The sequence below is a fragment of the Salvelinus sp. IW2-2015 genome, linkage group LG22 (genome assembly GCF_002910315.2).
Source record: "Salvelinus sp. IW2-2015 linkage group LG22, ASM291031v2, whole genome shotgun sequence".
Lineage (NCBI taxonomy): Eukaryota > Metazoa > Chordata > Actinopteri > Salmoniformes > Salmonidae > Salvelinus > Salvelinus sp. IW2-2015.
Window position 1 is genome coordinate 13247018 of NC_036862.1, and position 18141 is coordinate 13265158.

At 45.0% G+C, this 18141-nt stretch overlaps 1 protein-coding gene and 1 pseudogene across 1 annotated transcript in view; both read left to right on the top strand.

Moving 5' to 3' along the window:
* Positions 1-4047: 4047 nt before the first annotated feature.
* Positions 4048-12483, top strand: LOC111949748 (serine--tRNA ligase, mitochondrial-like; annotated as a pseudogene).
* Positions 12484-15736: 3253 nt separating this feature from the next.
* The window catches only part of LOC111982558 (glutamic acid-rich protein-like), an 11556-nt gene continuing 9151 nt past the window's right edge, over positions 15737-18141 (top strand). Inside the window, exon 1 of the mRNA XM_024014142.2 lies at positions 15737-16054. Within this exon, the coding sequence (XP_023869910.1) occupies positions 16009-16054 (46 nt within the window). The 5' untranslated portion in view covers positions 15737-16008. The remainder of the gene's footprint in view (positions 16055-18141) is intronic.

Consider the following 18141-nt stretch of genomic DNA (forward strand, 5'->3'; position numbering starts at 1 on the left):
CTCTTTTGAGTGGGTAACCACCATGCATCCAGTCTTCTGACTAAGCGGTGTCTAAAGATGTTTTCCATTCCTATCAAGCGATCCCCTTTAGGAACTCTTTTCAGGCCAGTAAACCTCATGTCACAACAGATGCATCCTCATTGATTGGTCCATTGGGCCATTTCTGCAAGTGTGCCTGCTGCCTTCTGATCTTCTTCACGCAGGAGGTTGCACTTTTTAAAAGGAGACAATGGAAATCTTTTAGATTATCTGTGTGCTTTCCCCATGGGTGCAAGTAGTTCACAGCTATAGTGAAGGAATGATTGTGATGTTTGAGAAAGCTTCTCTTTAACATGGCCTCCATCTTTCCCTCTAGCTCTCTTCAGAAGTCCTCTGACCAAAAACTGGGATCCTCTAGCTCTCTCAGAAGGCCTGCTGACCAAAACTGGGCTGAAGTTAGTCATCACGTCTTTGGCAGTGTATTTTGCCTCAAACGTTTGCCTCAGAATGGCGCGGGACTCCACAGCACAGTGGTCCTGGCCTCCAAGCATTCTTGATCGTGTCACTGAACTACCGGTCAAGTTTCAATGGACAAAGGCCAGCCAAAGTTCAGTCAAGATGGATCTGTCGAACATTGTCACAGGAAACAGGGCTTTTGTCTCCAGAAATACGAAAAAGGAATTTAATTATGCACAGACATTTCAGCACTCTTTCTAGAGCAGGGAGCGATGGTACATGTCCAGCGAACTATTGGGCTGTGTACTAAAGATGTTATGGGTACTCCTGGCCAAGCAGAACTCACAAAAGCCCTTCAGTCTTTCTACTCTGAAGGTGAAAATATGAACAGATCAAATATCTTTGGGAGCAGGTACACAAACAATCATATCCAACGCTTGCTTCTGGCCGCTGTTATGAATGATGTGAGCAGGTTTACTCAACGCATATCCAACGCTGTTTCTGGCCGCGTGTTATGAATGATGAGCATCAGGGACTCAACATCATATCCACGCTGTTCTTGACTGTTAATGAATGAGTGAGGCAGGTACTCACCATATGTCAACGCTGTTCTGCCGTGTTACTAATGATGTGAGCAGGTACTCAACATCATATCCAAAGCTGTGCGGGCCGTGTTATGAATTTTTAGATTGTATTTTTATTTGAACCGTTTTATTTAAACCAGGGAGGCAAATTGAGAACACAGTTCGTCATTACAATTGCGACCTGGGCCGAAGATTAAAAGCAAAGCAGTTCGACACATACAACGAACACATAGTTACGACATGGAGTAAAACAGAACATATAGTCAATGGATACAGTTTCGAAAAAAAAAAATTAAGTCGTAATATACAATGTGAGCAAGTGAGGGCTGAGATGAAGGGAGGTGAAGGCAAACAAAGTATATGTATAAAATAAATAAAAGTTAAATAAATTAAAAATATAAAAGGCCCATGAGTGAAGTAATACAACACAGCCAAGTAAAATAAAACTAAAAAAAAACCCATGGAATGGTTGGTTGCGCAGCGGAGAAAGTGCAAAGTAGAGACAGGAACATAATGGGGTGCAAAGCGGAGCAAAATAAATTAATGAAAAAATACAGTAGGTAAAGAGTAGTTGATTTGGGCTGCACACCTGTGGAATTTCTCCTTAGTGGCGGTTTACTGGCAGCAGCTTTACATGTCCATGATTGGACGCATCAATGGCCAGGGACACAAATTCAACCTGGTCTAGGTCCTGTGTTACCAAAGTGGTTGCCCATGTTGCTAACACGTTACTCACTGTGGCGTCACATTTTGTCCTAGMACATGTAAACTTTKGCTCAYAAASCTTCCGTGTCAGTTGTGCTGTGTAGTCCATAGATCTGTAACTATGATTGGGTCACATAGTGTGGTATGCAAAGACACCCTCCTGCACAGCTAAAACATATTCTTCTTGGGAAGGCTCTACCTTCTTGAAGAATGTGGTGACAGGGCATACCAACACGGCCAATCAGAGAGGCTTTATGATTTTTCGTCTGCTGATGTTCTACCACTGCCGTTCTTCTCCGGCTGCCAATTGAAAGAGAGGAATTACAAAGGGTGCCGTGAACAATTCTATCGTCTTGAACTGAGCGTATAAATGGAAATTCTCTCATGTTTTTCATAAAAAGTGCATTTCCGTTTCTTGGAAAGAGTCATTGTATCTCCTCTGTCTGTTCTTCTTCACTCTCCTTGTGTCACTCTTCTTACTCTCTTAACTTTTTCTTCTCCTCCAATCTTTCTCCTCCTCTTTTCTTCACTCGTCTTCCTTTCCTTCTCTTCACCTTTCCACCTCCCTCTTCTATACTCTCCTTGCTTCTCTTTTTACTCCCTTAATTTTTCCTTCTCCTTCCTCTCCAATCTGTATTAATAAATAGCATACTATTAGATAAAATACTTTGGTTAACAGCTTCCCATTGCTTGCCTCATTTTTRTATTTTATCTCAAAAACAATGTTTGGAATAATAAATTGGCAGGCTCTGTAACCATATCTTTACCTTTCCTCCTCTGTCTCCTTCACTATTCTTCCTATCCAGTCTTCTGCCTCTCCTTCCTCTCCACTACTAATGTTATCCATGAACATTTCTAAATATATTTTCACACTACTTATTATAATGCCAAACCATTAAAATTGTAATCTACAAAAATATTCTCAGAATTAATTGTGCATTCATTTAATATAATCATATTTTCAAAATAGCCCGTCCACTGCATGTTTACATGTAAACCTTTTTTAACCTAGCTACCATAACAGTAACTAGCTAACTTAGCTAGATAACTTGGTCTACATAGCTAACGTTAGCTAGCATAACCTATTTAAAACCTTATAGAGCAGATCATCTATCTATATAATAAATTGTGACATAACATCACTAGCTAGTATCTCAAACGATTGTAATTTACCTGGCTTGAAAAGACATTTCTGGTGATGTTGTGGATTCACTTGATACTTGCTAGCCGAGTGGCCGAGTTTTCCACAGCAGTTTTCTCTAAAACTATCGCGAGCAAGTAGTTAGTAGAAGAAGAGTGAATGAAGCTGCTATAGCGAGCAGCGCCCTCTGCTGGACAAAACAAGCACAACGCGTTTGAGACGTCAACCGGTAGGCTCTGCTGCCCGGTCTTTCTTGCCAAGTAAAATATTTCACTTTGGGGTCTGTTTTTAACGCACAGTTAAAWACGGGGACATGTCCGGGGACAGCTCCAGCTGGGGACTGTCCCCGGAAAACGGGGACGTCTGGTCACCCTAGAATACAGCCTCCCTGGATGTGGCGGTGTAGGCTACTGCATTTGTATCAAGCACATTGCCTGGTCTCTATAGGCCTACGTCAGTGGTGTGTTTCTGATGTAAGTGTGTGTCTGGCAGCAACTTGAGGTGGTGCGTGAGGAAGTCTCACAGCTGGAGGAGCAGAAGAAAGTGATCACAGAGTTCGGGCTCTTGTGGTCAGTTGATATATTGTCAATGATGCCAATAACGGTGCTTCGAAACATTGTTTTCATGTTATGATGAGATATTATTTTGTGGGATTATTGTGATCAACATTTTCCTTCTCTTCACAGGATCAGAATAACAAGAAAGCCCTAGCTAATGTACTGTATGTTCTGTCTTGCCTGCTGTGACCTTATGGTATTTTCATTTAACATCAAGGCTGAATAGAAAGAATACCCTTGTGGAGTAAGTAAACCCTTATCTTCTTCAGATTCCTGAGTTCAACGAGGCTACGAAGGACGGTCAGGAGATCTGCTACCGGCTGAGCCAGCTTCACCCAGGAGAACACTATGGCTGAGCCCTGAGGCTGCCCAACACCACACACCTCGATGTTAGAGAATCATTCTGAGAGAGACCTATGCGTATAGACCTTTAACTATAGGGAGACATTTTTGAATACCTGGTAAAGTCAATAGTTTGGAACGCCGGTTTCATCTTCAAACTTCCCATCTCCCTCTTTCAGCCAATTGGAGATTAGAGTCTGGCGAGAGTAGTGAGGAGGCGGAACAATACAATTACATGCTGTCCTCATGATCTCATAGACGTACACAGTAAGGCAGTATTTGATATGCAGTTGTCCCTGACCTTTTTCATCAGCGTTTTGACTTCAAACCCAGGGGACACCTAGAGATCGGGGAGGAGCTTGGTCTTATCAGACAGAGGTGAGACACACTGGTCTGCTCTCTGGTTTCGTTCTCTTTCTTCCTGTAACTCTCCATATCCCTGTCTCTTCATGTCACTCTGCTTACTCGCTCTCTCACTGTTTACCGTCTTTTTTTCTCTCTCAGACGTTTCTCTTTATATCTAATTTTCTTCTTCTTCTTCACACACACACACACACACACACACACACACACACACACACACACAACAACACACACACCACAACACACAACACACACACACACACACACACCACACACACACACACACACACACAACATACCCCCTCTCTCTGTTTATTCTCATCAGATGATGCTCCAGTCCAGTGTTCTTCGCAAAGTCCTACAGGTAAACACATAAATAAACCTCATCAACAGTGCAGCCAAAGGGCTCACCAGCGTTATCCTCTGGTGTTGTTGTTAACAATATGTAGCCTTGGGCTTGTCATTAGTAACCGGGTGTTAATATGGTTTGAGTTCTTTTATGTCTAGAATAAAACATTTCTACAGCAGGTCGCCAGTAGTTTTAGATTCAAAGATTAACAATCTTTTGTTTCTAATTTCCCCTCGATTGTCTTATCTTTTTTGAAATCTTAGTTACCGACTCACCCTCTATAATTTCCAGGTGAACAAAAATGAGAGCAGTTGTTGGTAAAGTCAATCTATCCGGTTTATTACCAGGTGCAACAGGGAGACACCTCCAGCACAGAAGCAGAGAAAATGTCTTACTGGCCTGCTCTGAGGAGGTCCTTATAACCTAATCAGTAGATACTGTAACTGTTCTGTATACACCAGCCTGAGAGGCTTGTATGAAGTGAAAACAAAAGGCAGTGACAACCGCTACAGAATCACACTGTTTCACACAATACAATAATAATCAGTGTCCTCTGTCCCTGTACCTCCAGCCTAGGGTCATCAATCATTATCAAGTAATTCATAACATTCAGCTGCAATCTTAGTGACCATCAACCTGCACCTTGAATATTCCCATTACACCATCTCATGTGGTTTACGCTGATCTTCTCTCTGCAGGCATCTTGCCCATGTCTCAGGTCATACTATCTAAGGGAAGCGGGGGCCAGACTCCAGTCTGCTTTATAGAACTTCGCCTTGGAAACACTGCAGCGGCGTGTGTGTAAGATACCCTCTGTTCGACTGTGTTATTAGGGAGAATGTGGCTGAATATATCTGCAAAATGTGTGATTATCATTTCAGATTCAAAGTGTTTTTAATACTCACATGTACAGGGTTGCAGGTGTGATTGCAGGGTACAGAGAACATCTTAGTCGCGCTGAGCTCCAACATGCAGGACTATGTGAAATAAAATAATGAAAATGGTAATAAAAAAWWAATAAATTGAAATAGCACTATATACATCATAACAACTGTAGCAGTGATGAATAAATAAATGTCTCCCTACTTTGAAAGCAAATCAGTTTTTTCCTTCTCTCTCAGGGGTTTATACCAATGGTTGTGCCAGACATGCTGAATGGGGCTGTATTTGTGAGTATCTGACTCTATCCTTCATTTACACTACAGTATGCACGGCAGACATGCATGCATAACAATATTCAAACTGGAAAAAGAGAGTGAAGCAGTCAGAGATGTGTGTACCTAGTAGTGAGCCAGTTTTCACAAGTAACATTTCTCCAAACTGACACGTTCTCTCTTTCTTTTTCTCTTTCCTTCTCTGGCTCTCTCTCAATCTTCCTCTCTCATACATACAGGAGGGTTGTGAAATGCAGCCTCATGCCCACAGGTCTCAGGTGTACTCTCTGGACCCTGCCTGCTTCCCCGACCTCAACCTGGCTGGCCATGAGTTAGGCTGCGATGGGGAGGTCGTGGGGTGAGGTCATCTGTGTGGGTGGGAATGGCCAGGCCATGGAAAAACCAGAATGACTAGTAGTGATATACTAGTGTGCAGTTGTCGCTGTATCAACAAAGTTTCCTTTTCTCTTCTAGGTTATTTTATGGACCATGCTGTTAACTGGAAGGACCTTCCTGTCAGGTGAGGCACTTTCTGTGTAATAGGTTTGATTTGCTGACAACCCAGTGTAACATACAAGTGTATATGTGTTTTTATTAGAGATGAATGGTCAGATTTTTCCATTGTAGGTCTGTGTGCAGTAGCACATGTCACAGGGCTGAGACGGACACAGGCAGAGAGACTTGGGGCCTTTACAGAGTACATCACTTCAACAAGGTAACGGGAAACAAAGCCAAATCTTTTACAATCAACCAAGGACCAAGTCGTCCTCCATATTTGATGAGTGGTGTTAAAGTATCCTTGTGTCCTCATCCTCTGCTTGTGTGTCTGTCCAGGTGGAGATGTTTGGTGTGACCGCGGATGAGACTGGGGAGGAGAGCTCTCAGATAGATGCTGGAGGAGTTCCTGTCCCTGCAGAAGGAGATCTCCTCCCTGGAGCTCCACTATAGGTCAGTGCTCCTCTCTGGCTCTCTGCACACACTCAATGTTGCTGGATAGATGCATAGCGTATGCTTTGAGTTGCTCTGTACAGTGTATTTTGACATTTTTACACACCATAGCCGTATATTTACATTTACACTACCATTCAAACGTTTGGGGTCACTTAGAAATGTCCTTGTTTTTGAAAGAAAAGCAATTTTTTTTGTTGATTTTAAAATGACATCAAATTGATCAGAAATACAGTGTAGACATTGTTAATGTTGTAAATGACTGTTGTAGCTGGAAACGGCAGATTCTTTTATGGAATATCTACATAGGCGTACAGAGACCCATTATCAGCAACCATCACTCCTGTGTTCCAATGGCATGTTGTGTTAGCTAATCCAAGTTTATCATTTTAAAAGGGTAATTGATGATTAGAAAACCCTTTTGCAATTATGTTAGCACAGCTGAAAACTGTTGTTCTGATTAAAGAAGCAATAAAACTGGCCTTCTTTAGACTAGTTGAGTATCTGGAGCATCAGCATTTGTGGGTTCGATTACAGGCTCAAAATGGCCAGAAACAAAGACCTTCCTTCTGAAACTCGTCAGCCTATTCTTGTCCTGAGAAATGTAGGCTATTCCATGCGAGAAATTGCCAAGAAACTGAAGATCTTGTACAATGCTGTGTACTACTCCCTTCACAGAACAGCGCAAATTGTCTCTAACCAGAATAGAAAGAGGAGTGGGAGGCCCCGGGGCACAACTGAGCAAGAGGACAAGTACATTAGAGTGTCTAGTTTGAGAAATAGACGCCTCACAAGTCCTCAACTGGCAGCTTCATTAAATAGTAGCTGCAAAACACCAGTCTCGACGTCAACAGTGAAGAGGTGACTCCGGGATGCTGGCCTTCTAGGCGGAGTTCCTCTATTCGGTGTCTGTGTTCTTTTGCCTATCTTAATCTTTTATTTTTATTGGCCAGTCTGAGATATGACTTTTTCTTTGCAACTCTCCGTACGCCTATGTAGATATTCCATTAACAATCTGCTGTTTCCAGCTACAATAGTCATTTACAACATTAACAATGTCTACACTGTATTTTTGATCAATTTGATGTCATTTTAATTGACAAAAAATAGATTTTCTTTCAAAAACAAGGACATTTCTAAGTGACCCCAAACTTTTGAATGGTAATGTACATATTTAGTTGTTTAGGCTGTTTGTGCAAATACTCCCACACAGTATTGATTTTCCTCATTAAACCCCTAGCAAGAGTGTTCCTGTAATCCCTGCATTCTCTCTACCTATAGAGTACTGAACATGCCCACTCAGGAGCTAGGTCGCCCAGCACACAGGAAGTACGACATTGAGGCGTGGATGCCAGGGAGGGACAGCTATGGCGTGGTGGGCATGATGGCACTACTATGATTGATTAATCATATCCTGGATGGATGTTGTTTTTGTTTGAAAATCATTTCCCATTTTTGCTCTCAAAGCACTCGTGTCGTTTTTGTCATCCAGGCTTGATGTTTTTGTTTCTCCATTGGCTTGCCTTAGATCTCCAGCGGAGATGTACAGACTGTACAGACTACCAAAGCAGACGCCTAAATATCCTATATGAGCGGGAGGATGGTAGACTACACTACGCTCATACGGTGAGACCAGGAAGGGGCCAGTACATTATTTATGTTGTGAGATTCAGTATTTCTGTAATAGATTCCACAAGAAGAGATTAACCATTTTCTAAGCGTTTGAAGGTTATAATAACCACCATTCTTTGCGTCCTACTCCAGGTGAATGCCACAGCGTGTGCTATTCCTCATACTATCATTGCTATACTGGAGACTCATCAGACCAAGGTAAGATAGAACACCTACTGTATTCCCAATACTTTGATGAATACATTCACCCATCATGAAAAGAAGTGTCTCTGATAACATGGAATGTATCTTTGTTACTCTCTATATCTCACTCACATGTCCATTTTCAGGAAGGGACAGTGTGTGTGCCTTGTGCCTCGCAGCCCTACCCGGGGATGGAGGTGATTGAAAAGCCAAAATACACTCCTTTTGAAATACATGGGACCGAACCAGCCCAATCGCATGCCCCGCCCTGTCCCAAAGCCCAGATGACATCATGCACCAACACACTTACATCAGGAGAACAACTGAAGCCTTTCCATCTACAGTTGAAGTGGGAAGTCTACATACACCTTAGCAAAATACATTTAAACTCRGTTTTTCACAATTCCTGACATTTAATCCTAGTAAAAATTCCCTGTTTTTAGGTCAGTTAGGATCACCACTTCATTTTAAGAATGTGAAATGTCAGAATAATAGCAGAGAGAATTATTTATTTCAGCTTTTATTTCTTTCATCACATTCCCAGTGGGTCAGAAGTTTACATACACTCAATTACTATTTGGTAGCATTCCCTTTAAATTGTTTAACTTGGGTCAAACGTTTCAGGTAGCCTTCCACAAGCTTCCCACAATAAATTGGGTGAATTTTGGCACATTTCCTCCTGACAGAGCTGGTATAACTGAGTCAGGTTTGTAGGCCTCCTTGCTCACACACGCTTTTTCAGTTCTGCCCACAAATGTTCTATAGGATTGAGGTCAGGGCTTTGTGATGGCCACTCCAATACCTTGACTTTGTTGTCCTTAAGCTCTTTTGCCACAACTTTGGAAGTATGCTTGGGGTCATTGTCCATTTGGAAGACCCGTTTGTGACCAAGCTTTAACTTCCTGACTGATGTCTTGAGATGTTGCTTCAATATATCCACATCCTTTTCTTTCCTCATGATGCCATCTACTTTGTGAAGGACACCAGTCCCACCTGCAGCAAAGCACCCCCACAACATGATGCTGCCAGCCCCGTGCTTCACGGTTGGGATGGTGTTCTTCGGCTTGCAAGCCTCCCCCTTTTTCCTCCAAACATAACGATGGTCATTATGGCCAAACAGTTATATTTTCGTTTCATCAGACCAGAGGACATTTCTCCAAAAAGTACGATCTTTCTCCCCATGTGCAGTTGCAAACTGTAGTCTGGCTTTTTTTATGGCGTTTTTGGAGCACTGGCTTCTTCCTTGCTTAGCGGCCTTTCAGGTTATGTCGATATAGGACTCGTTTCTACTGTGTATATAGATACTTTTGTACCTGTTTCCTCCAGCATCTTCACAAGGTCCTTTGCTGTTGTTTTGGAATTGATTTGCACTTTTCGCACCAAAGTACTTTCATCTCTAGGAGACAGAACACTCTCCTTCCTGAGCGGTATGACGGCTGCGGTGTCCCATGGTGTTTATACACTGCTCAAAAAAATAAAGGGAACACTAAAATAACACATCCTAGATCTGAATGAATGAAATATTCTTATTAAATACTTTTTTCTTTACATAGTTGAATGTGCTGACAACAAATTTCAATGGAAATCAAATTTATCAACCCATGGAGTCTGGATTGGAGTCACACTCAAAATTAAAGTGGAAAACCACACTACAGGCTGATCCAACTTTGATTAATGTCCTTAAAACAAGTCAAAATGAGGCTCAGTAGTGTGTGTGGCCTCCACGTGCCTGTATGACCTCCCTACAACGCCTGGGCATGCTCCTGATGAGGTGGCGGATGGTCTCCTGAGGGATCTCCTCCCAGACCTGGACTAAAGCATCCGCCACTACTGGACAGTCTGTGGTGCAACGTGGTGTTGGTGGATGGAGCGAGACATGATGTCCAGATGTGCTCAATTGGATTCAGTCTGAGGAACGGGCGGGCAGTCCATAGCATCAATGCTTCCTCTTGCAGGAACTGCTGAACACTCCAGCCACATGAGGTCTAGCATTGTCTTGCATTAGGAGGACCCAGGGCCAACCGCACCAGCATATGGTCTCACAAGGGGTCTGAGGATCTCATCTCGTACCTAATGGCAGTCAGGCTACCTCTGGCGAGCACATGAGGGCTATGCGGCCCCAAAGAAATGCCACCCCCACCATGACTGACCACCGCCAAACCGGTCATGCTGGAGGATGTTGCAGGCAGCGAGACGTTCTCCACGGCGTCTCCAGACTCTGTCACGTCTGTCACATGTGCTCAGTGTGAACTTGCTTTCATCTGTGAAGAGCACAGGGCGCCAGTGGCGAATTTGCCAATCTTGGTGTTCTCTGGCAAATGCCAAACGTCCTGCACGGTGTTGGCTGTAAGCACAACCCCCACCTGTGGACGCGGGCCCTCATACCACCCTCATGGAGTCTGTTTCTGACCGTTTGAGCAGACACATGCACATTTGTGGCCTGCTGGAGGTCTTTTTGCAGGTCTCTGGCAGTGCTCCTCCTGCTCCTCCTTGCACGAAGGCGGAGGTAGCGGTCCTGCTGCTGGTTGTTGCCCTCCTACGCCTCCTCCACGTCTCCTGATGTACTGGCCTGTCTCCTGGTAGCGCCTCCATGCTCTGACACTACGCTGACAGACACAGCAAACCTTCTTGCACAGCTCGCATTGATGTGCCATCCTGGATGAGCTGCACTACCTGAGCCACTTGTGTGGGTGTAGACTCCGTCTCATGCTACCACTAGAGTGAAAGCACCGCCAGCATTCAAAAGTGACCAAAACATCAGCCAGGAAGCATAGGACTGAGAAGTGGTCTGTGGTCACCACCTGCAGAACCACTCCTTTATTGGGGTTGTCTTGCTAATTGCCTATAATTTCCACCTGTTGTCTATTCATTTGCACAACAGCATGTGAAATGTATTGTCAATCAGTGTTGCTTCCTATGTGGACAGTTTGATTTCACAGAAGTGTGATTGACTTGGAGGTTTACATTGTGTTGTTTAAGTGTTCCCTTTATTTTTTTTGAGCAGTGTACTTGCGTACTATTGTTTGTACAGATGAACGTGGTAACTTCAGGCGTTTGGAAATTGCTCCCAAGGATGAACCAGACTTGTGGAGGTCTACAATGTTTTTTTCTGAGGTCCTGGCTGATTTCTTTTGATTTTCCCATGATGTCAAGCAAAGAGGCACTGAGTTTGAAGGTAGGCCTTGAAATACATCCACGGGTCCACCTCCAATTGACTCAGGCTAATTGACATCGTTCATCAGAAGCTTCTAAAGCCATGACATAATTTTATGGAATTTTCAAGCTGTTTAAGGGCACAGTTAACTTAGTGTATGTAAACTTCTGACCCACTGGAATTGTGATACAGTGAAATGATCTGTCTGTAAACAATTGTTGGAAAAATGACTTGTGTCATGTACAAAGTAGATGTCCTAATCGACTTGCCAAAACTATAGTTTGTTAACAAGACATTTGTGGAATGGTTGAAAAATTAGTTCTAATGACTCCAACCGAAGTGTATGTAAACTTCCGACTTCAAGAGAACAACTGAAGTCTTTGCATCCACAAGTTTACTTATTCTGTGTAGCTCTGCCTCTGCCATGTAAATATATTCATGTCATACTGTTTGTGAATGTGTGTCACGATGACACTATCATAAACTGTCCTGTTTAGGTCTGCAAAAGATTAAAACTGCATTCAATTAAAAGGTCATAATATTTTGTTCACCACTCATGTTGATCATTAAAGAATTCCAGATCTGCAACCACACAGTAGGCTACCTTCAGAGAGCACAGTTCCACTCTAACAAAGCTAGACGCTTATGATATACTCAGAAACAACATATAAACATAACATACGGCAAATACGTTTTTCAGATGTGGTGGTTTCATTCATTGGGCCGCTGTTTATGCCCCACATAGGTGCAGTGCTGAGCCTGTGGCTGAACAGATTGCTCTGTCAGAGGCTAATCGTTCAGGAGTGAGATCACAGGGTCCTTCACGCCCACTGCCTCGAAGTACTAGCACATTGGAATTACTGGGTGAAGAGGCACCAAACAGAGCTGTAATGACTGTTCCTATCATTAATGCTGGGAAATGGATTAGAATAGAATTGGTAACCTTCGCTCTCTCTCCCCTGCTACTCTCTCCTCTTCCATCCTATCATCTCTTCCCTCGGCTCAAACCTTCTCCAACCTATGTCCTGATTCTGCCTCCTCAACCCTCCTCTCCTCCCTTTCTGCATCCTTTGACTCTCTATGTCCCCTATCCTCCAGGCCGGCTCGGTCCTCCCCTCCTGCTCCGTGGCTCGACGACTCACTGCGAGCTCACAGAACAGGGCTCCGGGCAGCCGAGCGGAAATGGAGGAAAACTCGCCTCTCGCGGCACTGGCACTTCACTTTCACCTCCCTACTCTCTAACTTTCTCAGTCTTCCTGTCTCTGCTGCTAAAACGCCCACTTTCTCACTACACCCATCCCCTAAATTCAAGCAATCTGCCTCTAACCCTGAGAAGCTCTTGGCCACCCTTCTCCTCTTACTGAACTCCTCTCCCCCTCCTCCCTCTCCCCTCTCTTGCGAGATGACTTCGTCAACCATTTTGAAAGAAGGTCGACGACATCCGATCCTGCGTTTGCTAAGTCAAACGACCCCGTGGTTCTGCTCACATGCCTACCCTGTGCTTTGACCTCTTTCTCCTCTCTCTCCAGATGAAATCTCCGCGTCTTGTGACGGCCGGCCGCCCAACACAACCTGCCCGCTTGACCCTATCCCCTCCTCTCTTCTCCCAGACCATTTCCGGAGACCTTCTCCGTTACTCCTCACCCAACCCTCACGCATCACTCACTACCCCCACCCCCCCCCACCAACACCCCACCCGCCCCACCCCCCTCCCATCCCTTCCCCCCACCCCCCCCACCCCACCACCACCCCACCACCTCACCAAGTAATAGGGTGGAAGGGATAAGAGTACAAAGGTGCGCCCCGCGCCCACGACGGACAGTCACAGCCGGGTGACGAACCAACCAAGCACAACACGCAAGCACCCCGCCACGGACCCCCTCAGGGATTACAGCCCAGCCCCGCTCTCATGCACCCCAAGGGACACACAACCCGACCCACCCCACCGACGCCCCCCCCGACCCACACGCCACCGCATGCCAATATCCGTGGAGCCGTCGTTCACCAAGAATGAAGGATCACGAGAATACTCAGAAAGGGAGCTGGGATCTTGTGGGTGAACGGATCGAGCAGTTTTAGAGCCCCCCGGGTTCACCCCCCCCCCCTCCGCCAACCACCGCCACCCAACGCCACGTACCCGGCCCGCCGCACCGTCCACCGACCCCAGGCCGACACCCCCCTCCCACCTCCCACCCGCAGCCCCACGATCGGCTGAGACGAAGCGGACAGCAAGACGTCGCGCCCCCCGCCCGCAGGAATAACGCTCCCTCCCCAGGTACCACCACCCACCCCCCCCCATCGCACGCCCCCCCCGCCCCCCGCCCCCCCCCCCCCCTTCATCCACCCCTTGACCGCCTGGCTACGTCCTTCCGTCTTCAAGAGAGCGAGAGTTGCACCCTTCTGAAAAAACCTACACTGATCCCTCCGATGTCAACAACTACAGACCAGTATCCCTTCTTTTCTTTCTCTCCAAAACTCTTGAACGTCCGCGTCCTTGGCCAGCTCTCCTGCTATCTCTCTCAAGATGACCTTCTGATCCAAATCAGTCAGGTTTCAAGACTAGTCATTCAACTGAGACTGCTCTTCTCTGTGTCACGGAGGCGCTCCGCACTGCTAAAGCTAACTCTCTCTCTCTCGCTCTCATCCTTCTAGACCTATCGGCTGCCTTGATACTGTGAACCATCAGATCCTCCTCTCCACCTCTCCGAGTTGGCATCTCCGGCGCGGCCCACGCTTGATTGCGTCCTACCTGACAAGGTCGCTCCTACCAGGTGGCGTGGCGAGAATCTGTCTCCGCCCACGTCGTCTCTCACCACTGGTGTCCCCAGGGCTCTGTTCTAGGCCCTCTCCTATTCTCGCTATCACCAAGTCACTTGGCTCTGTCATATCCTCACATGGCCTTCCTATCATTGCTATGCAGACGACACACAATTAATCTTCTCCTTTCCCCCCTCTGATAACCAGGTGCGAATCGCATCTCTGCATGTCTGGCAGACATATCAGTGTGGAGTGATCACCACCTCAGCTGAACCTCGGCAAGACGAGCTGCTCTTCCTCCCGGGGAAGGACTGCCCGTTCCATGATCTCGCCATCACGGTTGACAACTCCATTGTGTCCTCCTCCCAGAGCGCTAAGAACCTTGGCGTGATCCTGGACAACCCCCTGTCGTTCTCAACTCACATCAAGGCGGTGACCCGTTCCTGTAGGTTCATGCTCTACAACATTCGCAGAGTACGACCCTGCCTCACACAGGAAGCGGCGCAGGTCCTAATCCAGGCACTTATCTCCCCGTCTGGATTACTGCAATCTGCTGTTGGCTGGGCTCCCTGCCTGTGCCATTAAACCCCTACAACTCATCCAGAACGCCGCAGCCCGTCTGGTGTTCAACCTTCCCAAGTTCTCTCACGTCACCCCGCTCCTCCGCTCTCTCCACTGGCTTCCAGTTGAAGCTCGCATCGCTACAAGACCATGGTGCTTGCCTACGGAGCTGTGAGGGGAACGGCACTCGTACCTTCAGGCTCTGATCAGGCCCTACACCCAAACAAGGGCACTGCGTTCATCCACCTCTGGCCTGCTCGCCTCCCTACCTCTGAGGAAGTACAGTTCCCGCTCAGCCCAGTCAAAACTGTTCGCTGCTCTGGCACCCCAATGGTGGAACAAACTCCCTCACGACGCCACAGGTCAGCGGAGCAAATCACCACCTTCCGGAGACACCTGAAACCCCACCTCTTTAAGGAATACCTAGGATAGGATAAAGTATTCCTCCTACCCCCCCCCTCCCCCTTAAATGAGTTAGATGCACTATTGTAAAGTGGTTGTTCCACTGGATATCATAAGGTGAATGCACCAATTTGTAAGTCGCTCTGGATAAGAGCGTCTGCTAAATGACTTAAATGTAAATGTAAATGTAATGAAGCCCAGATGTATAATGTGCCCCATCCAATAGCCAGGAAACACAGGCAAAGATGTGGACAAAATGCTGTGCCCATTAGACTGGGCATTACTTGTCATCAACTCTAAATGTGTAATTAATTGTGCTAGACACTCCTATAATAACACATCATGGAAATGTACACTACTTGTCAAATAAAAAAATGTAATCTCCGTTCCCCCTCTTTACATAAAGCATGCATGCCTACAGCATGGCGGGTTATGTGTTTTAATAAAAACCTGCTGCTGAGGCATGAGATTGAACAGCAGGGAATTGGCGTTACCTCCGGTCAGATGTGGTCAACTCAGCTTGGAGCGAGCAATCCTCTCGTTATCTCCGCGTTAGTTGTTACGCGTTGACGGGGCATCATTCTCCCGACCTGTTCTCCTGCATTACCTGGCCCTTCGAGCCAAGCATACGCGCCTATCAGCTCTTTAGCGGGTCCTTGCTCGCTCGACTTGAGAATAAGGTCGCGGTATTATTATTTCAAGGTTATTTCCTTCTCTGTAAGGCCTCTATATTCAGATCCTATGGGAGTTTTTATTTTCACGGCGTTGTTTTGGACCTTAAGTGGAGGTAAGTAAAATCAGGGTTTCATTTGTGAGGCTGCTGATCCATCAATGTATGAGCGTATCCAGTGTTAGATAACGCTTACGTTAGCCGAATCCATAGCCTGGCTGTTCTAACAGCCTTTTTAGTTATAGCTTTGCTTGGGACATTAGCCAAAACGTGTGATTGTAGGCTATTGATTGCAGTTAAGCAGAATGTTTATGTTATTTGGAGGATGTTTCCATTTTTTATAATATAGCCAATAAATAAAACGGAGGGGATATTGGAATTAAAACAAGAGGAGAAAAGTACAAAAAGGTCAATTGATAGAATATATCTTAGCTTTTAAGATTTAGGATCAAGATAGACTTGTTACATAATTTGTTTAGAGCGCACCTTATCCAGTCCGTCACAAAATCTGTCCGTTAGCTATACATTTTCCCCTGGTATTGTGACTACATATTGATTGTTATTGAATACATGTGTATTGGAAATAGCCTTATGTAAGAATTACATCATAAATTACGGGTATTTCTACATCACCCAACCTAAAAGGAAATTATGTTGTCGTGCAAGACGTGATGAAAGCAGGGCACGTACGCTCCTGTAACTGTTAAACCTATTAATAATGCGCGCGGTGTTACAACCATGTCTTGTTTGAATATGCAAACATTGACCCCGTCACCATGGTTTGATGTGAGCAGTTTTGTATCGGTGTCAGGGCCTTTCAGGGAGTGTTTTGGGAGTAAATATGTACCGATGTAATGTTGTGAGAAAGGGAGGGTAGGCTATACATCTATTATATAACAGTGTTGTGTAAAAATATAACTGAGCTTAAGGGTAATGGTCTGTGTATCGTGAAATGTTTAGAGGCGTTACAATCACCAATGTGCATGCGTGTGTGAACATACAGACAGATTCCAGTCTCCTTGCCAATTGCCTTGTGAATAAAGAAGGTGAAGGGAGGTCTGCCAAGCCAATCAACATGGGATTGCAGCTTTAAAGGACCTGTGTCCCAGTTTAGGAGGAAGCATAACACGCTCTCTCTCCCACGCAACCTACAGCCCCTGTTGTTCGCACGTGCCTTTGAATTAAGACCTACCATTGACCTCCATTATCAATAACCTTAATGACTTATGTCAGGGGATATGACTCAGAGTCGTTTAGCGCTTGTGTAAAATTCATTGGATGCCATGTGAGGCTGTAAACTAATAACATGGACATTTCCACTTCCTTGTTGAGGGAGGATTATAAGATCCTGTCCTGTTAGTTGCTTGGCATGTGGCTGTCTTGGCCTTAAAAATAGACCCTGCTACTTTTAGGCCGAACAATTCAATTACTTTCCTTTTCTTTCCTGGCAGTGTTCAATCACCTCACTATGTATGTGTTTTTGATTTGATTTATTAGGATCCCCATTAGCCGACGACAATGGCGACAGTTCATCTTACTGGGGTTCGACACTTAACGAAAAAGACATCACAGACATTACAATACTTTACAATTTACATACATTTAAAAACATGAGCATGTAGTGTGTGTGTGTGCATCTATTAGTTACACATACATGTCAGTACATACACACAACAAGTAGGTCACATGGGGGAGAGGCATTGTGCCGGGAGGTGTTGCTTTAATTGTTAGTTGAAACCAGGTTTGCTGTCCACTTGCGCTATATGAGATGGAAGGGAGCTCCATGCACTCATGGCTCTGTATAATAAAAATCTAATCAAATCAAATGTTTTTTGTCACATGCGCCGAATACAACAGGTAGACCTTACCGTGAAATGCTTACTTACAAGCCCTTAACCAACAATGCAGTTAAGAAAAATAAGAGTTAAGAAAATTATTTACAAAATAAACTAAAATAAAAAAATAAAAGAGCAACAATAAAATAACTTTAACGAGGCTACATACAGGGGGTACCGGTACCAAGTCAATGTGCGGTGGTACAGGTTAGTCGAGGTAATTGAGGTAATATGTACATGTAGGTAGGGGTAAAGTGACTATGCATAGATAATATACACTGCTCAAAAAAATAAAGGGAACACTTAAACAACACAATGTAACTCCAAGTCAATCACACTTCTGTGAAATCAAACTGTCCACTTAGGAAG